Genomic DNA, 23858 nt, shown 5'->3' on the forward strand with positions numbered 1-23858 from the left:
TATTAAAAAAAGAGCAACATTTAAAAGCCCCCTATGCATGCCCACTTAAAAGCATGAGAAGAATAACTGGTCTGGAGGCTGCCGTCACCACGGAAATGCAGCTATGACAAATGTCACCGCCCCACTTTCTACCGATGGGGCAGCTGCCTAACACACCTAGAAACCGAGCAAAGCTGGGCGACGGTCAATCAAAGAAGACGGGAGAGACGCTGCCGAGGCAGGTCAAGCGCGTGCTGGGCCGCCGCGACGTCACGCAAAGCTCCGCCGCCCGGAGCAGGCGCTCCTCCCCAGCCACGCCTCGCGCCCTTGCGAGGTGGGGCTTGAGCCTCGGAGGGCGACCGAAGCTGCTGTGCACATGCGCACGGTGTGGAGGCTAGTGGGACGGCGGTTTTGTGGCCGGGATCTGGCACCGCAGGCGGTCGAAGTCGCGGTGCTTCGCTGGGTCTCGCTCTCCGGCGGCGGCGGCGGCGCGCGTGCAGGGCAAAAGCGGGGAGCTTCTCCTTCGCCGCCCGCCACGCCTCTTACTGGGAGGGCTCCGGAGTGGAGCGGGAACTGCGCGCCTTCCGCCCTCGCCTCGCATTTGGCTATGCCCCGTCCGGCGTTGCTGACCGTAGGAGCGTGAAGGTGAGGCCCCGGTTCTCCTCTTTGGTCCTGCTGCTGCCCGACAGGTGCCTCGACAGAGGCCGTCTCTCAGCCCCCCCGTGAGCGCCAGACGTTGGCCCGCCTTTGGGAACCCTGTGGCCCGTGGGGTCTACTTCCAGTTGGGGGGCCACAGGTTGCCGCTTCTCTTCTCCCCCCCCCCCGCGCTCCTTCTCCTACCCCCCCGGGTGCTGTGCGCGCGAACTTTCGTCGGTGTCTGGCTTGTTGCCTCCTGCACTCTCTTCCCCCAGCCCCGCCTTTCCCCCCTGCTTTTTCTTCCTGCCTGCTTGTGTTTGTGTTTTGCTCGCTCGCTCTTGCTGTCCGTGCCTGAGGAGGAATTGTTGGGGCACTTCCAAGTCCTGATCTTTTTCCTTGAATGTTTACTAGTGGTTCCCTTTATACTCCCAAGTGTTAATCCTGCAGTTCTTGCCAGGTATGTGGGACTCGCGTTTTAGGCTGTTTCCCGGGGTGTCTGGCACGAAAGGGAGGACCAAGTCAGTTTCTGTCTCTGAGGATTCCTGGATGCAGCTATTTCTATTGCTGCCTTGTCCACAGTCTATTTCGGTGTGTCCTGCCCTTAATCCTGCCTTACCCCTTTCTGTGACCTACTGGAAGTCCCATGCAAATTGGCCTTGCAAAGCTATTAGTCCTCACCCGGATTTTGCAAAAGGAATTATGACGGTATTATGGGCCACCCTGCGTACAGCAACAAATTTTTGTAATTGTTCTGTTGTGAGTTAATGTGCTAGTCAGTAACATTAAGAAAAGTTGGCTTAATAAAATCATTTGTGAAGAAACCTCAGAGAACATCCGCTTTGCCCCTCTAATTATATCCTGATAATATAACTGCAAAAGCTTCAAGATAATCTCCCATGCACAGTTGTGTCAAGACTCTCAAAAGTTGAAACAGTTTACTCTTTCTGTAATATATGCCTGCATTGACATAACTGTAGTAGATGAATTTTTATTATACATTAACGACTTCTCATTTTACTTTTTCTTACAATAAGAGCAATAGATATCCTTGCTGTTTTAAGCCAAATTTTCAAAAAGTATCAGGTTCTAGTAAAGGGTTGGACTTAAAGTATTTTGTTTTTCTTGACTTAAAATCCTTCTCTTTGTATAGTACTTGATAGCATTATTTAGGACTATACCACAGGTAAAGAATTAGATTTAAAATAGTCAGGTGAAAAGTAACTATATTTTACTATAAAAAGAACATGTAAGGATGGGCTTATTTGTGGTAGTCAAAAGGCTTAGCTCTGTCCCTTTCTGTTCACAAAGGATGCTATTTTCACCTGATCTCAAATAAATGTAAATGCAAGTGAAGATAACAAGATACTGTCTTTTTAATTAAACATTCCCAAAAAACATCTAAAGGATATATTTTTAGATAACATATTGTCTGTTGATGTTTTCTTTAAACTAATTAGTTAATTACCTGGTGAATTGCTGTTATCTAAAGTGAAAGGATAAAGCAATATTAATGTTCATTCCTTATGAAAAATATTGGGCTAAGTTTAGTAGTTAAAGGCTTACTAATTGAACAGCATTTTGTTGAAATCTGCAAACTCCTGGAAACAGATGATTTGAAAATACCAATGCATATTATTTGTCCCATACCAATCAATCAAGAATGTAAGCAAGTAATGAACTTCAGCCATGTTCTTAATACTCAGATCAAAGTTTTCCATGTGATCCCTTGCTCTGTGTATTCAATGCTGCTTCCAAGATAATAGTTTTGAGATTAAAAAAATATAGTCCTTTCCCAAATAATGTTACTAAGACATTATAGTAAGTATAGTATAGGCAATCCTATACATACCTAGAAATAAGTTAAATTGAAATCAGTGGGATATATTTTTAAGCAGACATGCTATGGGCCACAAACACGTATAACCTCCTTTGAATTCTATATGTCATGCTATTTAAACTTATTTATTTAATTTACATAGCCACCCATCTCATATGCATGGCTCTGGGTGGCAAACGATTAAAAACAGAATAAAAACACTGTAAAAATAACCAATGCTTAAATCTCATTGAAATAAGTATTTAGTAATTTATGGATCATTCTGTGATTTGCATTGGTTTTAAAAAGTGGTGATTTTATTGCTGCCATATTTAAACTGGTTTGAATAATGATGTTTGGAAAGGCAGCTGATTTTCTTAAAATATATCAAGATCCAATACAGCTTGTTTGCATTTATATTCCTGAATTGTTTTTGGACTTTCCTTAAGCTGGATAAAAAATGGTGTTGACGTAGTTCTAATCATAAATTAAACTAACTAGCTTACACTTGGAATCTTTTACCTGCCGTGGGAAGTACTTTTAGAAGAAATTAACTGCTTATTTATTTAAGAGATTTATAAGGCTGCCTCTTCACAGTTTGTGATTGTGGGTTGCATATAAAAGATTAAAAAGACATTACAAAAGGAGGAAAATAACTTTCTTTATTCTTTTCCCATTTTAATAAGGAAAGTTATTCATTTTTAGTTCAGACAAGATGATGAATTCTAAATTTAATCCCTTAATAAGAGTATTTTGGCATTAATAAGCTAAGAGCTGATCAGTTAGACTGTTTCGTTCCTGCTGGATGTTCTGATAAACTAGGACCATTGAAACAATCTAAGTAAAAGAAATGTGCTTCCACCACATACATTCATCAGATTGGGTTTTCTTTAATCTTCTTACCCTTTCTCTTTCTGAGAAGCTTGCACACTTCATCCAGCCATGTCTTTCTTGGTCTTCTCCTGCCTTTCAACCCATTCACTATCCTTCGTACAGTTTATTTTGATGTATTATTTCATTCTCATTCATTCTGTCTACATGATCAAAGTATCTGAATGTAGTTCTTTGTACTGATCACTCACTTTTATATAAATCCATATTCATTACTCATTCATGTGTGCCCCTTATCTCCTATTTACCAACACAATTCTTAAGTAACCCATTTCCTACTGCATTCACCTTTTGTTTCTCCTGGCATAAGTAAACCTCACTTTCTTATAACAAAATGGGCAGAAGCATAATATTATAAACAGCTGTTTTCAGTTAATTTCATCAAACATTCATTCCTCAAAATGGACCACTAGCTTTCTGCCAGTATTTTCATTTTTTTTTTTAATCGTAAGTAAACTTGCAATGATTCCTTAAACATTTTCCTGTAAGATACAACTGCTTGGGTCTTTGATAGTCATACTCCTTGTTTTGAGAGTGCTAACTAGAAGAGCTGCATTAGAAATGTTGAAACTAAAGGGAAAATAATAAATATATCAACTGTAAAACGCTAACAGAGAAAAGGAAAGACAGAACTACTCAACTTCTATTAGGTTTAATCTTCTCCAACAAAATATTATTCCACAAAAAACTGTGAACAGCAAGATTAAGGACTTGTACTTTCTCTCCCTGCAGCCCTACTTGCACTTTAGTTTGTTTCTCTTCTTTCCTTTTCTTCAGTGCCCATTTTTTTCCACAGTTCGCTGTTGACACTAACAATGATTTGTCTCATAGTCAAAAAACCTGATCAATTGTATCCTTTGCTAATTGTGGCCAGTATGCCACTAGTGCAACTTGAGTTCAATTATACTCTCAGCATGCTTACAATATTCTATATTAACTAGGATCTCTGAACTAGAGACTATCTTGCAAGCCAGTATGCTGTTGTCTGCATAGCACCAAGTAGGAAGTGTGTGCAATATACTGACAGATGCTCAGGTTAAGTGTTTCTGTTGGTTATATATGTTCAATACTCCAGCCCAGCCTTTCTCAGCTGCAGAACTGTAGGGTTCCATGAGAGATTGTGATTTAAAAAAAAAACTTTTAATTTTTCATGCTGCGTAATGCTAGCACTTGCAGTGATGGGAACTTTTATGCACCAGGACTGCCAGCCTGCCACTTTGCTGTTGTAAACATTGTAAATGTGGATTGTGTAGGTTAGAAGTGAGTTATATTGTGAAGTTTTCAGGGTTTTTAAAGATTTTTATGCAGGGGTTCCCTGAGATCTGAAAAAATTTAAGGGTTCCTCCAGAGTAAAAACATTGAGAAAGCCTACTTGAACCAGTGAGTTACAAATTACAGTGGCTAAAACAAAAGCTTGCTTTGGATTGCAAGAGAATTGGCTGCAAGAAGGATGCAGCTCAATTGAGTGGAAAGAAGGGAAGTAGATGGATGCTTGGCTTACCACTCTCCAGAGAGGACTTCATAGTAAGCAGATTTGTGGCCCACCTATATATGGGGGTGGGGGTGGGAACCAATCATGACCAGACTACTTCTGAACAACAAGAAAGAATCTTGGGGTTACAACTTGCTATGCATAAATCTTTTTAAAATATTAGTGCTAATTGCTTCATTCCTTTATTTAGGACTGCTTTATGGAAATAAATTTTAGGGGGAAACCCTGGAGATAGAGTTGGTTTGTAAAAGGGCCCGACTGATGAGGCACATCAACTCCACTTAAAAACCTCTGGGAAATAATTTAAGTAAACTAATAATAGTGTCATCAGTTACCATGACTCTTTTTACAGGGGCACTTATACCCCTTCCATCTTCTCCCCTGTTCCAAGAAGTTTTTTTTTCTTCCCTTGATTACAAATAATCCTCACTGTGAGGTTTCAGCCGGCTTCTGACCCAGAAAACAAAACTCTTTCTGAGTCAGAAAGGGAAATAGAAATTTACCAGGCAGAAGCTGGGAAAGCAAAACCCAGAAGTGACTCAGCAGCATGGGGGAAGCTACAGATGCTGACTGGCCAGTCTTTGGAGGAGGATTTGAATCTACCAATCAGCACACAGGTAAGACGTGCCGAAAAGCATGCGAAGGAGAAGGCAGCCCAATTGGCTGCAGATGGAAACAGGCGTGCAAAGGATTGGCATAAAAGGCAGATGCACAAAGAGCAAGCTGCCTGAGACAACCGATCCTTTGAGCTTGCAGCCTCAGCAGAAGAATCCTTACCCGCATTGGAAACCTCGTCTGTAGCTGGAGGGGAATCAGCGCCCACGTTTCCAATCATGGAAGACCTGTATCCTGCAGAGGATCCTTTCCCAGCCAATTCTAGCAAGCTCAGCCTCACGTCCAGTTCCGGACTTCGTCACCACCATTCAGCACGTTCCAAGCACATTTCCAGCCTTGCTCCAAGCTCTCAGCCTAGTCCAGGATCTCTAGTCCAGTTTTGCCATGCTTCTAGCTTTCAACCTAGCCCAGGATCTCCAGTCCAGTTTCCTTGTGCTCCAAGCTCCCAGCATTGCCCAGGATCTCCAGTCCAGTTTCCTTCTGCTTCCAGCTTCCAGCCTTGCCCAGGATCTCCAGTCCAGTCTAGTCGTACTTTAAGCACCTAGCCTAGTCCAGGAACTCCAGTTCCGTCTTGTTGTGCTCTGAGTCCTCAGCCTTGCCCAGGATCTGCAGTCCAGTCCAGTTGTGTTCCCAGCTCTCAGTCTAGTCCAGAGTCTCCAGTCCAGCCTAGTCGTGAGCCAAGCTCCCAGCCTAACCCGGGATCTCCAGTCCAGTCTTGTTTTGAGTTCTCAGCCTTGTCTTAAGTCTCCAGCTCAGTGCAGTCTTCCTTCCAGTACCCAGTCTAGCCTGGAATATCCAGTTCAGTTCAGCCTTGCCTCCAGAACCAAGCCTTGCCCAGTGGTTCCAGATCAGTCCCGTCTAGCCTCCATATGTCAGCCCAGTTCAAGCGGTGTTTCACATTGTGGACACTCATCTCCAGTTCCAGTCTTGTTACATGCCCTAGATTCATCTAGTTCCACAGCTCTGGTCAGCAAACCCTGCCTAGCTGTTCTGTTCTAATAGTTGTATTAATAAAGAGTGGTTTTTGATTATAACCCTGTCTGGCTGCCTCATAGTCTGAACAGGACACTCACTTACCAACCATTTGTTCAGTGACCAAAGTTATGACTGCTGAAAAAATAACTTTACAGCTCATTTATGACTTTCTCAGTGTCCCTCAATCATGTGATCACCATTACAGTTAGTACATGTTGTCTTGTGCCTGACATGTGCTTTTTTTCTTCCCCCCCTCACAGAGCAGAGAGATTGGAGAGGAAGGGATTCCAAGAGAGTAAACCTGTTTGCTCTTCTGTACATCAAAAGCAATGCAGTTGCGCTGGCATCTCAGGGCTGGGAGCTGTGGGCGCGCTACACAAACAGCTTACAGTACTCTGTTGAAATCACTTTCCAATCTCTCCACGTTGCGGAGAGGGAGAACAAAAAAAAGCAAGCCATTTCTGTAGGCAATCTCTCCTTAGCCCGACCCTCCCCCTCCCCCTCCCCCTGCAGAATGGAGAGATTGGAGAGGAAGGGATTTCAAGAGAGTAAGCTCTTTGCTCTTCTACACATCGAAAGCAATGCAGTCGCACTGGCAGTGGGAAAGGGTCAGGCAAAGGAGAAATTGCCTGCAGAAATTGCTTGCTTTTTTTCTGCCCCCCCACCAGCGGAGAGATTGGGGGAAAAGGGCTTTCAAGAGAGTAAGCTGTTTGCATAGCATGCCTGTGGCTACCAGCCCCAGGCTGCAGTTTGAACACATTGCTTTAGTTGTGTGCAAGACAGTAAGCAGGCCCTTGAGCATTCCAAAAAGTGGAGGAGTGGTTAGAAGGCAAACAAAAGGCAAAATGTGAAACTGAGTAGTCTTGTCTCTTTCCAACTAAAAAGCACAGTCACTCATGTGATTTGGTCTCGTGATTTCCCACTTAGTGACTGCTTCACTTAGCGGTGGAATTGCTGGTCACAATTAAGAGTTGTTAAGTGAGGACTACCTGTGCTCTTTTGTAAGGGTCTGAATACGATGAATACCATTTGTGAGCTATTGATTGTGTTTTGAATCATTTAAACAATCCTAAAGCAGTTTATAGTAGCTGTAAAATACAATGCTCAAATAAGTTACAAAAGATGTTGCCACGATATGAAATATTGCCATTTATGTGGATTGTTTTAAAAGAGGATTAGATTAATCCATGGAAGAAAAAGATATGAATTCCTGCTAATAATAATGTATTACCTTCTTAACTGGAGGAAGTGTGTCTCTAAATAACACTTGCTGAGAAAATGAGCTTGATGATACTGTTGCATTCATTACATGCTTGTGATTTTCCATAGATGTTTGCATGGTTACTGTATAAATAGATTACTTAATTTTCAGTTGATTTTTAGGTTGGAAATAGATTCACAAGCTTATTATTTCCAATTTCTGTATCCCTTGCATTTAAAAAAATGGTAATTTGTATTAATTTGGAACAATATTTTTGAAATACATTTTTGTACAGTTCATATAAAATACACTATTTCTATGAACTTAGATGTTTTTATTTGTAAGTTTTTATAGTAAAGGTAATGTTTTGAAAGGTAAAGTTTATGAACTTTCCAAACCAATTATTAATTTAGGAAACATTGATTGAATTGTCTAAAAATATGTTCCAAATTAATTCCTCAAGAATTTCCATACTTCTGCATAATTAAGACCTATGTTGCTTGTAGCTAATAAATGCAGAATTATTGCATTTGATAAGGCCTTCCATAAGAGTTAGAAACTTTTGATGTCTAGAGATCTTAGAGTACTTAAATTTACAAGAGGCAAGGCAAGGGTAGAAAGATGATATAAACATTTGCTAGCTGCTGAATTTCTTGACTTGCTTAATTGTAGTTCTTTAATTTATGTAAAGTTTACATTTTAAAAATACGTAAATGTTATATATTTTATAATTTTTTTGTAAACTACCTAGCTGAAATGCAAAACTAGTTGGTTATTGTCTCTTCTCAAGCAAAAACTGTATTTGGAGGCAAGTAGCATTATTTGTGCCTTATTGGCAAGCTTGGTCAAAACAGCATGAGAAAAAGAGTAGTGCAGGTTTTCATAGCTCCTATTGCAGAGTGTCATTTAGCATCCCTTCACAGAACATACAGAAGCCAGTCCTCTAGGCCACGTTTCCCTGTGAAGATGATAATGCTATCACTATACCTTGGTACTCATGACTGGCTACACTGGCCAGCACTGTACAGCAACAAGTAACATTAACATTGTTTTGTTGTTTTTGGTGCTGTGTTTTGTTCCTTTGAGTCAGTCTTGACTCCTGGCGAATGCTGAGCCAGTCCATGCAGTTAACTTGGCAACATTTTAAGAAGTAGTTTGCCATTGCCTTCTTCTTAGGGCTGAGAGAAAACGATTGGCCCAAAGTCACCCAGATGGCTTTGGGCCTTAAGGCAGACTAGAACTCGCTGTCTCTCAATTTCTAGCCTGGTGCCTTCAACCATTGCACCAAACTGGCTCTCGTTGGCATTGTTACATTCCTGCACAAAAGGACAGTGCAGAGACTTCTATGACTGTACCTGTTTGATAGGACAGGGGCAGTTGCCAGCTACAATTTTTGTCCACCAAGATCAGCCAAAAACTGAAAATTTCTGAAGTCTATATGAAGTATTCTTAAAATTCATTAGTAGGTCCAAGATATATTCTGCTTGACATTACAGTGGGTTAATATGTGGTCCATCCTCCAGGAAATAAAGCCGGACTGCTCACTTGAGGGAATGATATTAAAGGCAAAACTGAAATACTTTGGCCACATAATGAGAAGACAGGACACCCTGGAGAAGATGCTGATGCTAGGGAGAGTGGAGGGCAAAAGGAAGAGGGGCCGACCAAGGGCAAGGTGGATGGATGATATTCTAGAGGTGACGGACTCGTCCCTGGGGGAGCTGGGGGTGGTGACGACCAACAGGAAGCTCTGGTGTGGGCTGGTCCATGAAGTCACGAAGAGACGGAAGCGACTAAACGAATAAACAACAATATGTGGTACTTCAACTAGCCTATAGATAGGGCAGTATCTGAGATACTGTCATGTTCACCGTTGCGGTGTTTATACATCGTAACGGTTTACTTGCCAAGGTGCTGATACGTGTGCTGGCTGGGAGGGTGCTGCTGAGAGCCTTGTACTCAAGACGTGCTGGACTGTGCCAGGGAGGAATGTGTTTGGGCTATTTCTTAAATGTCAAGGTCTTTTTACCCGTTGATCAGCAGAGCTCGTTAGGAGCACCTGGGAATGTGGGGTTGTACTGTATGCGAAGGTGGGGGTGGGCTGATGTTTGAAACGATGATATTTAGTTTGAGTTTAGGCGCGCTTTTCTCATTCTCAGCTTTTTACCTGTTTGCACTCTTTTCTAAATAAACCCAGAACCTGAATTGTGATTTTGAGTCTGAGAGTTTTATTTGGAGTAAGGCAATCATCACAGATACATTACTTACAGTGAGATTTTTTTTCCCAGTTTATAACATTGCTTTCTTGATACTTGCTTTGGGTGTGGTAGCTGAGATTCTGTGTGGCCCTGAGGGCTTTTTCAAAATATTGAGTATTAAAAAATAACCATATTTTTTTAACTTGCATGACTGGTTCCTTGCAGAAATTTAGGAGGGTCCTGCAGTAATACATTAGGCAACACCTTGAAGCTGTGCCTTTCCACACATTTAAATCAATCATACTGGAGTGAATAGAAGAGATCCAGTGCCTTGCTATGCTTTATTCATTAACTGACTATATTTTTATTCTGATTTTCAGAAATCTGTCAGGGTGGCTGATATCAGTAAGAGCAACAGGCCCTGCCAGGAGAAGAGGGGTAGAGGGGAAAAGTGGATGAGGAAGATCATTTCCAGGCTGAAACTAAACAGCCAATACTTATATCCCATTTCAGACTTGCTGTTCTTTTCTTGTTTGAATGATTTTTGTGGACTTCTTTGCTTATAGCCTGAATTTTCCTTCCCATGACTCCTTCAGTTTCAAAGGAAGAACTTGATAGAGACATCTTGCTGGCAAAAAGGGAAAAGCAAAATCCATTCATGTCTTCTGATTTATGGATATGACAACTTTTATATCTAATTCAGTCAAAATATATAACAGATTAAAGCTATTTAGACTGGTAGTTTTTTTCTGCAGCTAGTTGCTGCCATTTTTTTGACTAGACTTCCTAACTTCTATCTTGTATACAGTGCTACTTGAGTCTCCATATATAGCTTCTTCAAGTATATAAAGCAGACTCCCAACTACCTTGTTTTTTCAGATGTGTGAAGTTAAACTTGTTCCAGTAGCATGTTCTTCTGTCCAAAATAACAGAAGCCTCGTAACTGGTATTAGTCCTGGGTTAGGGAAATGTCTGTATGCCGTGTCTGCAAGATCCTTGGACATCATGTTGCTATATAGGGGTATCCAAGAAATTCAGGCCATAGAAGAGGTTTGCATTGATAGCCACAGGAATTTTTCTTTGGCAAATGCATGCTTGCAAAAGTGGTGGGAGAGGAGGAGGAATGAGTTAGTGTAATTTGCCCTTAAGACAGTGAGACTTTATCGCTTTTTTGCTATCTTTGTGTTACTGCAGTCATTGATTTTGTGCCTATGTAGAGATATTTCAGACCTCTTTACATCTAAGCTAGCATTTTGGCAGGCTGCTTGTCCCACTCTGAGTATTGGGTTCAGGAGGGTATGACTTCTTGCTTAGTTGCTTTAATCTTTGCAATAGCAGAACAGCTGTGGAAGGAAGGTTATGGTGCATTCTGATACCACCTTGTCAACATACAGTGTCAGTAGTTTTCTGTGGCTGATCTACAGATCTATCCAAAGGATTTATCACCTGATTTCAGAAGAAATGTTTTAGATGTTGACTTGCTTGTGCTGCTAGAGGGCAAAATTCTTTTCTCTGGGGCAGAAAAAAATGAAACATAAGAGAAAGATAATAGACATATTAGAGGCTTGCAAAATAGATTGATGTTGTTGCACACTCTGAAAGTTCTACTCAGTGCAAAACAAGTTGAATGAAACTAAACTGATGACTCAGAAAAGCCACTCCTAACTGAAGCTGACATCAAATGGCTGAAAGTCCCTTTCTTACGAAATTATAAAATATTCAGGAGTGTCCCAAGAAATAAATATAGTGCTCTTTATTTTGTCTTGCAGATACAGAAGTACATAATCCTTCCCCTTGTTTTATTGTTCCGGCTGTTTTTAATGTTGTATGCCTCCCAGAGTCTTTATTACATTGGGCAACCTTCTAAATTTCACAATGTAAATTTACTATATTGTAATTTATTCAAATGGCCAAACTTATACAGAAAGAGAAATGGTAATCTGTTAAATTTATGCCTACTCCTGTTATACTTGTTAAATGAAGGGAACCACAATTATAATATATGTTCAAAGGTAGATGAGCAGTCATCTTTTGGGGATGCATTCATTTGGATGCCTGCTGCACATAAGTAAATAACCTAAATGAACCTTTCCAGTTCACTGAATCTGGAGGGCAGTGGAAATAATTCTGCCTGTTCTGTTGTCATTAGTCTTACATTGTCGGAAAGAATTTGTTGGATTATTCTGAGAGGGTTACTTTGTTTTACTTTAAGAATTGTGGTAACAGTAACTGCTCTTTGGGGTAGACTGATAACATGACTTGGGCCAAGTTTTTTAAAAAATTACTTCTGGGAGTGGTGCTCCAAATGATTGGATTAATGCTAGCTGGAAATCCTCTCTAATGTAGTATCAACTTTAAAAAAGCCACCCACGTCCCACCAAGTAGCATCATCCTAAAATAACTGTATGTAGGTGAAGGAAGATTTCTTTCTGTTTTTTTGGAACTATGAGAACTTCAGTGATGAAACCCTGGTCTTCAAACTTATTTTTTAAAAATGACAAATATGAGAGAAATTTAGCTTTATTGGTATGCTGACTGAAGAGAAGGTTTGGTTCATTCACATCCAGAAGTCCATTTATTGTGTTAGAAACAACTGCAGAAAAATGTTACACTGTAATAATTAAAATAGTCTAGAGCCTTCTGTAAGCAGTTACGCTTGTTCAGCCAAGACCATAATTGAATAAGCGTGATTTAGGTTTGAAGTGGCTTTTGCTTCTATACTGAGAGGACTTACTGATTTTTTTCTCCTGCTGATCACAGTTAAACAATTTGATTGCATCCAGTTATTTTGGAGTTTCCTAAGAATTGACCATGCTGGCTGTCGTTTATGAGATATTATAGTTCAAATATCTGTACAGCACTACATTGTCTTTTCCTGCTCTAGATAATACTTCACATGCCTTTTTTGAAGGGCTATAAGGAACTCAACACTTAATTCTTTGGAACTATGTGAATTGTGTTTGATAATGTCAAATAGAATCCTGATGTTTTTTTCTGAAACCATGAAACGGCAACTGAAAAATAGAATTAGTCCATTTCTGCTTAAAATATATATTATCCAAGTTGGATAATTAATGGCATTTCATTGCAGTGAAAATTATTTGGTAAATGTGTAGAATTTTTTATTCTGTATGTTTAGATAAATTCTATATTAAATCAATATTGCAAGTATCCCATTGAAAGAGGCAGCCAAATACTCCACTATTTAAGATTTCAGTAATATCTACACAGCATTCATCGAACTGATAAATTATTTTGAATTAAATCTATTTTTATTTGTGTACCATAAAATGAATCCTCACCTGGGTCATTCTGTATTCAAGCAGGCTCAGATGACTGGCGTAAATAGAGCAGATAGTTTACATGCTGTTCTTTAGAGGTTTTGGCATCATTACTGCTTTAACCATTTGCCAATGGACCTGATAACAGCTAGTAGAAGTATGTTGTACAGCTATGGGTCTGTGTAACATCTAGTTTTCTTTTTAGTTTAAAAGGTTAATCTCCTGAAATCTTAGGAGAACAGTAGAGAGAGAAGAAAGGCTGGATGCAACTTCATGATGTAATTTTTTTCTCTTTAGTATTGGGGAAAGCTGTTGCCATAGAAACAAACATTCAGTTTCAGAGAGTGCCATAGGAATGCTAATCTGAGCATGACAAGTTCCAGCTGCTGCCTAAAGGTGGAGAGGCACAAGAGAGGAAAAACAGAATAAAAAAATCACATACAATTTATTTCAGTATCATTACAATGCTGGCACCATAATTTCATAGTAAATACTGTAGTAGCAGAAAATAAGTCCTCTGTTAATTTAGAGATTTCTTGCCACCTAAATCAATATGTAAATCAATTTCCTAGATTATCCTAGATTAAAATTGTTCAAAGTTAGTAAAATTAACAGCAAGCAAATCTGATTTGGACCCTGGCTCTTTTTATCACATGCTAAATTTGATTCAATTCAAGTAATGCTTTTTTATCTTCCATAGATAAACTAATATGGCCTTTCTTGTGAGAATAATAACTAAAGGCAGATCATGCTGATAATCCTGTGGTTAAATAAATGACAATTTTCATGAATGATTTTACAAGTCATATCTTGTACAGTACAAAATATTTTCTGTTTTCAAATTTTTCTTAGACTTAAAAGAAAACTGTACTTAAAAGATAGCTTATAATTGTCTTTTTACTTTTTGCCAATTACTTGTAATAATTTTTAACTATGTTAATTACTACAGTTGCTATTGCTTGTTGCCAATTACTTGTAATAATTTGTTAACTACGTTAACTACTACAGCTGCTATTGCTTGTTTTCAAGATCCTAAAAATCTTCCTCCTCTAAAATTTGACATATCTAAAAAAGTGTAGAAACACAAGAGAAAATTTTTCAAAATTACAAAAAGAGGTGGCTTCCAACTTTTAACAGCATGGATATATAACAATTCTCCATAATCAATCATTACTCCATAGTAAACCAAAATTACAGTAATAATATAAATCATTCCATTGGCATATTGTAAAAATCACTAAATACAGTCGCTCCCTCCCCTTATATTAAAAGATACACACACATATACACACCTCCTAATCAACTCCCCCCAAAGATAACATTTATTTAATTATTTCCTTCCTACTACTATTCTATACATTCCTGTCTACTATAATAAAGATCAAACTAAAAAAGATATAATTTGTCTGCCATTGTACTTGATAATACAACAGTTTTAATAATCTTAATCGTGTTAAACCCAAAACCATTCAAATAGAATTCTTTTTATTATACCTTAATCTTAATGAAAAACATTAAAGATAAATGAAATCAGCCAAACCCTAAAAGCAATCCAGATAAATATTCTGAAACCCTTATCCCACATCAAAATAAACCAGAGCATTTACATATCCCCACAGTGTGCACAGAGCTTTTCTCTTGAAAAAAATCAAACAGCCCAACTGTCCCCCTGAAAAACTCTCTTCAGGAGACCTCCCATACATAATAATCCCTTCTTTTCCATGGCATTCCACTTACGGCTTAATTTCACTTCTTGCAACTCGATCTCTCCCTTTAATTTCTTCAGCTCAACTATCAACCTGATCTTCATCCAGCATTTCAACAGAAGACCCAATCTCACTCTTAGAAGAGACATTTCTGTTGCTGTTAAATTCCTCACTTTCATCCACGACATCCTGAACCAGATGACACATTTTAGACCTCGTATTTTCCACAATGTCCTGAATTCCTTGCATAAAAACTTGGTAGGAATCAGAAAGAATCTGTTTAAAATCTTGTTGGAAATCAGAGAAAGTCTGTTTAAAATCCTCCATGTCTCATGCGGTAGATTATGGTGCCCCCTTGGAGCTTAACCAGCAAAAGCTGAAGATGTGGAAGAATTCTGAAATGTGTTTACATAAGCAAAAGTGAGATATGCAGACAGTTCCCCAGGGAAAGTAGAAGCAGAAAACTTAAAGTTCAAAACAGCCAATTCAATGTGTAGGAAAATGTTAGTGTCTTCAAATTTAGTACAAAAATAACAACAGGGAGACAATTATTTACCAATTATCAATCCTCCTTAATATTTGGATAGAAAACAAAGTCCAAAACTTAAAAAAGATTTTTTTTAAAAAAAATTAATCCCAAAAATAACGATAAGCGCCAAGAGAGCCCACTTCTTGCTGTAGAAAGCCTCTCTTAGGGTACGTGTACTTAAAAGAAATATAAATCGGGTGATTTAGAAATGAGGTGGCTGGTCTTAGTGTTCCTTCAAGGCTACAGCACGGCTTGTAAATGGTGACATTGCAGCCTCCCAGCTAAACTCTTACAAGGTGAATGCAAATGCTGTTTGCAATCTTCTGGCTGCAAGCAGCCGTCCGGAGCACAGATGGGGTGATTCCAGGTGTTTTCCTTTTTCTGGAAAAACACTCCTGGGCTTCAGGAAAAACCTGCCTGAGCCCGAAAAAGCTGTCATGTTGACAGTTCTGCCTGCTGAGCACAGCTGTTCAGTCTGCCATGTCCCCACTGGAAGTCCTACATTTTCAAATTCTGTACAAGCAAAATACAGTACAAGCTATCCATAAAATAATTTGACCATGTAAAGAAGACCAATTATTGGATCCAAGGAAATACCCTTTTCATTCATGGAAGAAACCAGTGGCAGCTTCTTCCTGAAGGAGGAAAAGTGATTGTCACCAATGTCCATTTTTCCCAGCCGCTGCCAGAGTGACCCCTTACTGATTTGGAAACTTGACCCATTCCTTTACGGAAACTGCTCAGGGGTACAGTGGAATAAATAGACATTTTTATTGCCTTAAAGAGCAGGGCTAGAACCACTGGGTTAAAACTACAAGGGAGCATTTTCAGGCTAGATATTAAAAGAAACATCCTGACTGCACAAGCTGTCAGCTTGTGAAACAGGCTGCCTTATAAAGTAGTAAGATCCTCATCTCTGAAGATACCAAGCAGAGGCTAGATGGTCATCTAGCAGAGATACTATAGTGGATCTTGCACAGAGTAGGAGATTGGGCTAGATTATTTCTGTAGCCCATTCCAGGTCTATGAATTTGTGATTCTAATCAGATAGTCCTCATTTAGCTACCACAATAGGACCTGCAACTTGGTCACTAAGTGGAAAATCACATGACCGTGATGGGCTTACAACCTCACTTCTCCTTCAGTCATTAAGAGAAGCAACACGGCTGCTAAGCAAAAAAAATCACATGACTGTGACTTACGATTTTACTTCCGCCTTCTTTATTAACTCTGCTTGTCACAAGCCGGTTGTGAAGCATACAAATGGCAATCACATGACTGTGAGACGCTGTAACAGTAATAAATGCAAGGATTGGTCACAAAGTTATTTTTTTAGCACCATTGTAACTTTGGTCACTGCACAAGGCAGTCAGTAAGCAAGGACTACCTGTATGACAGTATCTCTACAATCTATTAACAAAGTTTTTCAGTTAGAAAAAGAGATAAGATTATTGTCGCAAAATTTGTTCTTGACAGATCAACACTGACTTCTGGTAATTACTGCTCTGTTTTCAAGATGCTTACAGACTGATCTCTTTATAATGTGCTCTAGAGATTATAATCTATAGTTCCCTGGATCCTCTTTCTTCCCCCTCATTGAAGATAGTGTCATGAGTGAGGATGGCGAGCAGGGGGCTCCCATCCAGGCTGTAAAGCGCATGCGTAGCACTGAGGAATTAGGTGGCCATTCAAAGAGACACAGATCGGGCCCGCCTTAGTCTTTGGGGTTTATATGTCTGGGTTTTCCCACGCTTCTTCAGTTTGTTAGGATTCTCTGTTATGTAGCAGTAATAAAACACTAGAGATCTATTCCTTGTCTCAGCGTGGTTCCTGGCTGTTAGGACAGATAGTGACATTTGCTCTCATCTACTTGTCTTGCACTTCATTCATTCTGTCAGGATTTCTCAAGATAATACATAAAAGTTTTGCCAGTGTATTTCTTCAATACTCAGTGATAACATTCGTCTAAGGATTTTCCCTACAGTTCTGGGCTACATGCCATATCAGTTTGTCTCTTTCTACCAACTGTATGCATCCTTCTTTTTTTTTTTAATTTTCAGTAAGCTTTTTGAGTAGCTAGCTTAGCTTTTTCTGTTTTCTTCCATTTTGTTTTCCATTGGAATTGTTTTTAATTGTGTCATTAATGTCCTCTTTTTTTAGGAACTCACATTCCTCTTGAACTTTTTGTCCTATTCTCATGTGATAGAATCTATTTACTGCTCAATTTTTATTTAAATCCACTTTTTTGAAATTCAGCGAAATTGTTTGACTATACTCAGCTTTAGTTTTCCATAGAAAGTAAAGAATTCCATCATCACATTGCAGTTTCCCCTTCATCACATTCTTTACTTTCTAAGGAAAACTAAAGCTAAATATAGCTTTACTAACACCCCTTGGTGTTCCTGTAATTTCTACTTCCTTTACTAAGTCTTTCCTATTAGGTTAGTATCCAAGTCAAGAATAGTTGATCCTCTTGTACTTTCCTACAGAATTTAGGGAAACAAAGTTACCAGGATAGTACATCAAGAACAGTAGTGCTTTTATTCTTCTACTTTTTTTACCCAGATGCTTTTTACAACATTGCCAAGTTCATTAATTAGGATTTATGAGCTGCAACAGTTATCTTTAACACATAGTACAACTCTTCTTCCCTTTTTCTTGTTTCACAAGGTCTCATTCCTTTCCCTGAAGCTTCCGAGAGCCTGCTTATTCTGCAAGGGCTTGAACGCTCTTTCTAATTTCCAGTCATGCAAAATATCTTCTACGTCTCTTTTTCTCATTGTCACTCTTGTCCATTGGGCTGCTCCTTTGTTTGATTGTTCTTCTTATGGAGAATTGCTTCTGTTGTGGGTTCCTGTTGTAGCACCTCCTTTCTTTGATTTGATCAGTCTTGTTCTCTCACATCAATTGAAGTGTGACCACTTATTGTTCAAACACTATAACTCTTTCTTCAAGGACTGCCATAAGTTTCCATTTGCCGTCAGCATGTTTTCTCAGACAAGATTATAATATGCAAACTATAGCTTAGAGTGCAAAATTGTGGTCTTGCATGTATTGAAAAAGTAGTGATGATGATTTATGAGAATTACACATAGTCCTTATTCTGATTAGTCAATATTACAGGAACTGGAGATCATCAGAGGTAAACATTTAATGGCTGGCTACACCTTTTCTATTTCAGTGTACAGTATTAATTTAAAGCTAAAATACTTCATTTGGAGGAGGACTATTCCTTGCTTTTATTTTAAAAGGAAATGTATTTCCCAGGATTTTGCTATAATGAAGATAGCAGTGTACAGCACTGACTGAGTTCTTCTATTTTTCTAATGTCAGGACCTTAGAGTGGGAGCAAAAGAGGTTTGAGCTGAGGTGCTTGAAGGCAAGAGTGTCATTAGGGACCTTAAAATGTGAATTTCATGGTCTTAGAACAGTACTGTACATAATTAAAACCCTGTGGGGTACTATGCAGTACTCCTATGAATACTGCTTATACATGAAGATCATTTAAGTGATTCACTGTTAAATGTTGGACAAGTGTTAGATAGGGTTAGTTTCTAACGTTGACTTTTTACATACATCAATTTTATAACTAGATATTAATACAATGAAAGCATACAAAGTTTGTTAGCATAAGCATACTTTATTATCTTATATATACAGTACATAGGGAGGTGATCTGCTGTGATAATAAATCCTTTCACGTAGCTCAGAAGTATAAATATATATTGAAATACTTTTTTCCATTACTATAAACAGTAATAGAAAACCTTTCTGACAGCTATCTCTTTCACCTGGATTGTTTAGTGAGGGTAATATTGAGGAAATGTTATTAAAAAAAATCTACTGAAATTACACTGACATCAAGGATAATAGGTGTAATATAAATGAATAGTGATTATAAATAACAGAGTATAAATGCTTCTAGAAGTGGGTAAGGCTGTATCTATTGACATAATCATGTTCACTTTTAACAATAAACTTTACCCATTAAATGATGCAACAATGCTGTTTTTTTCAGCATGGGCATATTTTAAGTGATAATTATTACAGCATGTAGCAGCCAGAAGTTAGGCAACCTACCTAACCTTGACAGACTATGATAAAGCTAAAAGCTAACCTGAATTGAACTTGACAGCTACAAAAATGGGAGACTACCAGGAAATCACAGAGCAGTAGGTTACACAAGTGGAAAAAAAGGATAAAGATAGTGGCAAACTATCAACGTATTGTTTCTGAAAAAATGTATGAACATGCTCATATAGTCACCAGGAGTCAAATTTGTCTTTTGGAAACTTGATTTTATTTTACTAAAGTCTAACATCGCTGTTTTCATTTGATATTTTGAAGCCATTTCTCAGAGCAAAAAACTTCTTTGCTCTCGTGAATTTGTAGGAAAACCCAAGGCTATGCTTTAAAATTGCACAGGCAGGTTTGTAGAGGATAATGGCTATCAGCATTTAATGGCTATAGTAGCAAATGTAAGTACCTTGGTATTTGTGCCTAGAGGCAGTGTGACCACATGCCAGATCTCAAGGGAGATTCAGACAGTAGCCACTACTTTCATTCTGGGAGCATCTGATAATATTAAAAATAGAACAGTGGACTGGATGGATCTTTAATCTAATGTAGGAAGGTAACATTTATTTTATAGTACATGAACAGGGAGATGCATTTTCATCTTTTAATGAATTAAATTTAGTAGATGACAATAAAAGATATGCTAAGATCAAGAACAACAGGTTTCAAAACAAACCATCCCTGTGGACTAAGGAACAACTGTAAGAAAATGGGAGTAAAGGAAGTTGATTTCTATAAACAGACACTTGTTTTGTTAAGCTTCATTATATTATAGTGGTCACCATGGTTTTTTTGTTTTGCCAACCAGCATGTATTAATAAAATGGATAGGCCAGCACACTCAGCAATAAAGTGACATTTACAAAAACAAGACTTCCCTATAGCATAATATAAAGCATATTCTAATTAATGTTTATTGTATATATTAATATTATATTCAGAACTAGAAACTCCTCATACAATGTGCAAATGGAGAAAGAATTACCTGTTTAAAATCAAAGTAAAAAATTCTTTAAACTCTTTATTAATAAGATCAAATATAACCAAAAAACCAAATACAAATCAGAACATATTTTCCTAAAATAATGACTTCCATAGATAAGAAATATATAAGATGAGTGAAGGCAAAATATCTGTGCCACTACAGTTGCTAAACAAAATACCATACACTTAATCCAAACACAGGTGACCTGAGTATGTGTCTGCATAGACAGTATTTGCTCCTAGACATTTCCAGGTTTTCATGGGTTATAAAGATGAGATTAGGGTTGAGACTTCCTCTCCAGTGTAATTATGATTGTGGTACACAGAATATCCTGTCAAATTTTAATTTAGTTTGCTCCATTAGACAGAAACCAGCTTTTTAGTTGAGAGTTGGAACAAGGAAAACTCTGTATACCTGGACATAGAGATTTTTTCTAGAAAACTAAGGTATAGGCAACATTAAATGTAAGAATTAGTTTTTCTGCATTAACTCTACTTATTTTAATATACTCTACTTTTTTTTTTCAGATTTCTTGCTGGAGATATTTTTTTATATTTAACTGGTAATACGTAAGAAGAATTGCTTAACATTAGAATGGATTTTAGGTGGAGCTATCAAGAAAAGAAGTATTATAATAAAGTTTATGTCTGACAAGTGGTATAGCTTATCACATAGAACAATGACAAGTTCTCATATGAATGGACATGTAACAGAAGATTCTGACAGTGAAACAAAAATTATGGATCTTGCACCACTTGAAGAATCTCAGAAACACAGGGAGATGGCTGTGGATTGCCCAGGTGATCTAGGCAACCGGATGATGCCATTACGACGGAGTGCTCAACTTGAACGGATTCGACAGCAGCAAGAAGACCTAAGACGAAGACGGGAGGAAGATGGGAAAAAACAAGAACTCGATCTTAATTCTTCTGTGCGACTGAAGAAGCTGGCACAAATTCCTCCCAAGACTGGGATAGACAACCCTATGTTTGACACTGGAGAAGGAGTAACTCTGGAGAGTCCACATTGTGCTGTAAAAATCCTAGGTATGTATACTGTTAAGTAGAACAATTTATTTTATGTGCAATGGAACTTTTAGTGCTCCTAAACCAATATTTAGTTAGGCTTGAGACATTATATCTGTACAGGTAGTCCTCACATACCAACCACAATTGGCACTGGCAACTCCATGGCTAAGCGATGTGGTCGTAAAGTGAAATGTCATGTGTTACAATGTCAGTTCCGGTTATGGTTGTTAAGTGAGTTACCTGCAGTTGTTAAGCGTGACTTCACATGACCGTTACTTGCAACATCCTGCTGGCTTCCCCATCGACTTTGCTTGCGGTAAGCCACCTGTGAAGGTTGCAAATGGCAATCAAGTAACCATGGGATGCTGCAGTGGCCGTAAGTTGGAGGACAGGTCATAAATCTCCTTTTTTCAGCACCATCATAACTTTGAATGACTGCTGGTTGGTAAGCGAGGACTATCTGTAATAAGCAAATTGTTGAACTGGAAACAGTTAATAATGTGAAAATTCAGAATAACTTGAGTGATTTCTATGATAAAGAATGCTTGTTTTCCATTCACACTAAGAATCTTAAGATTATATTTCAATATACAGTACTATGCAAAAGTCTTAGGCCACTATTAGATTTGTTGTTTTAGCAACGGTATAATGACCATATATAATTGTTTCTCAGAGCCCAATCCTATGCGTGTCTACTCAGAAGTAAGTCCCATTATACTCAATGGGTAGAGGTGTTTGTTTCCGATGAGTAGGATAGGATTACATCTACTTCCTGCTGAATATAATGGGCTTACCTCTGAGTAAGGTAAATAACACCATTTTCAAACACCTCTATCAATGGGGCTTACTCCCAAGTAAGTGTGGATAGGATTGCAGCCTCAGACTCTTTAGGCTAAGATGTTCTGAAAATTGTGTTTGTTTAAATTTTCACTGAAAGCCACAAGTACTCATTCGTCCATCTCTCTCCAGTTCTTCTTCTTCTCATATTGTTGACGATTGGACCCAAGCATTTCAAACTTGGATCCATCACTCCATAATACTCTTTTCCACTGATCCTCATTCCAGTCTTTGTGAGCTTTAGCATATCTTAGCCTTTTCACCCTGTTCCCCTTCCGCAAAAGTGTGTGTGTGTAGTATTTCTGATTTTTTTTTCTGTTTTTGAATACTGCATACAAATTTCCTGTGTATTACATACACATTTCCAGAATACTGCATACAAATTTTCTGCATTTTCTGGTTGTATTCTAATAAAGAGAATAACCAAGATTCTACTGTAACTCACCATGACGATTAGATGAATTGCTATAATATTATAGAAATATATGGAAATCTCCTTATCAGCAATATAATGTAGAAGTATATGTAAAGGGGGTTAGATTGAATTTAGTCTTTATATGAGAAATACTCCAAGGCAGAATATCTTGCATGTAAGGGAAGAAGAGGAAAGGTCCCCAAGTAATTTTGTGACTCCTTGGGGGATGCCGCTTTTGCGAACATTTTCTTGGCAGACTATAGAGCGGGGTGGTTTGCCATTGCCTTCCCCAGTCGTAATTATCTTTCCCCCAGCGAGCTGGGTACTCATTTTACCGACCTCGGAAGGATGGAAGGCTGAGTCGACCTGAGCCAGCTACCTGAGAAACCAACTTCCACTGGGACCGAACTCAGGTCATGGGGAGAATTTCGGTTGCAATACTGCGGCCTACCACTCTGTGCCACACAAGGCTCTGCATATAAGGGACAGAGGAGAAATATAGGAAACAGTATTTCCAGGTTATTGAACTATCAACTTCAGGATTGTGTACACTGAGGGGCAATGGCTCTCCAGATTTCACTTGGATTTTTCCCAGATCTGCTTGGAAATTCTGCTTGTGACTCATAGCCTTTCCCTAAAAAGATAATACCAGTGCTGTGGAAAGAGACTTGAGTGCACCTAGAATGTCAGGCATTCCCTCCCAGTTCATACATTGCATGAAGTAAAAAAAAAAAAAGGAACATCTCAAAATAACAGCCCCATTCAGTATGTTCCATTGGTACATTCTGAGTTGGTTGTGTTCTGCTGGAATAAAACACACACCGTTTACAGGATTCCAGTTGGAAAACAATGGAAACGTTTTGCTAAAGAGCCTTAAGAATAAATGGGATGCAGTCTATGCAATCTGCCACCAATTTTACACATTTTAATTTTTTATTGATAAAATATTACTGTAATACCCTCTCAGAAGCACTCAAGGCCTTTTACTTGAAAAAAAATCCATCAAAACATAAGAAAATTAGACAATTACAAATGCAGCCCCCTCCACCATCTTCACAAAAATCCTGTCAAAACAAGTTGGTCTTAATACTTTTACAAAATGTAAGCAAGGTGGGGGCTCTATACCTCAGAGGGCAAGATATTCCATAATATGAAGGTTTCTACTGAAATTGGGCACCTCCAGGCTCCTGCTCTTTTT

The 23858-nt window shown here is 38.6% G+C and overlaps 1 protein-coding gene across 2 annotated transcripts in view; it reads left to right on the top strand.

The window, feature by feature from the left end:
• Positions 1-369: 369 nt before the first annotated feature.
• Positions 370-23858, top strand: part of PALS1 (protein associated with LIN7 1, MAGUK p55 family member) — a 62369-nt gene continuing 38880 nt past the window's right edge. For both annotated transcript variants that reach the window (XM_063289787.1, XM_063289786.1), the window contains exons 1-2: positions 370-624; positions 20908-21426. In XM_063289787.1, the coding sequence (XP_063145857.1) occupies positions 21024-21426 (403 nt within the window). In that variant the 5' untranslated portion in view covers positions 370-624; positions 20908-21023. The remainder of the gene's footprint in view (positions 625-20907; positions 21427-23858) is intronic.

The sequence above is a fragment of the Candoia aspera genome, chromosome 1 (assembly GCF_035149785.1).
Source record: "Candoia aspera isolate rCanAsp1 chromosome 1, rCanAsp1.hap2, whole genome shotgun sequence".
Lineage (NCBI taxonomy): Eukaryota > Metazoa > Chordata > Lepidosauria > Squamata > Boidae > Candoia > Candoia aspera.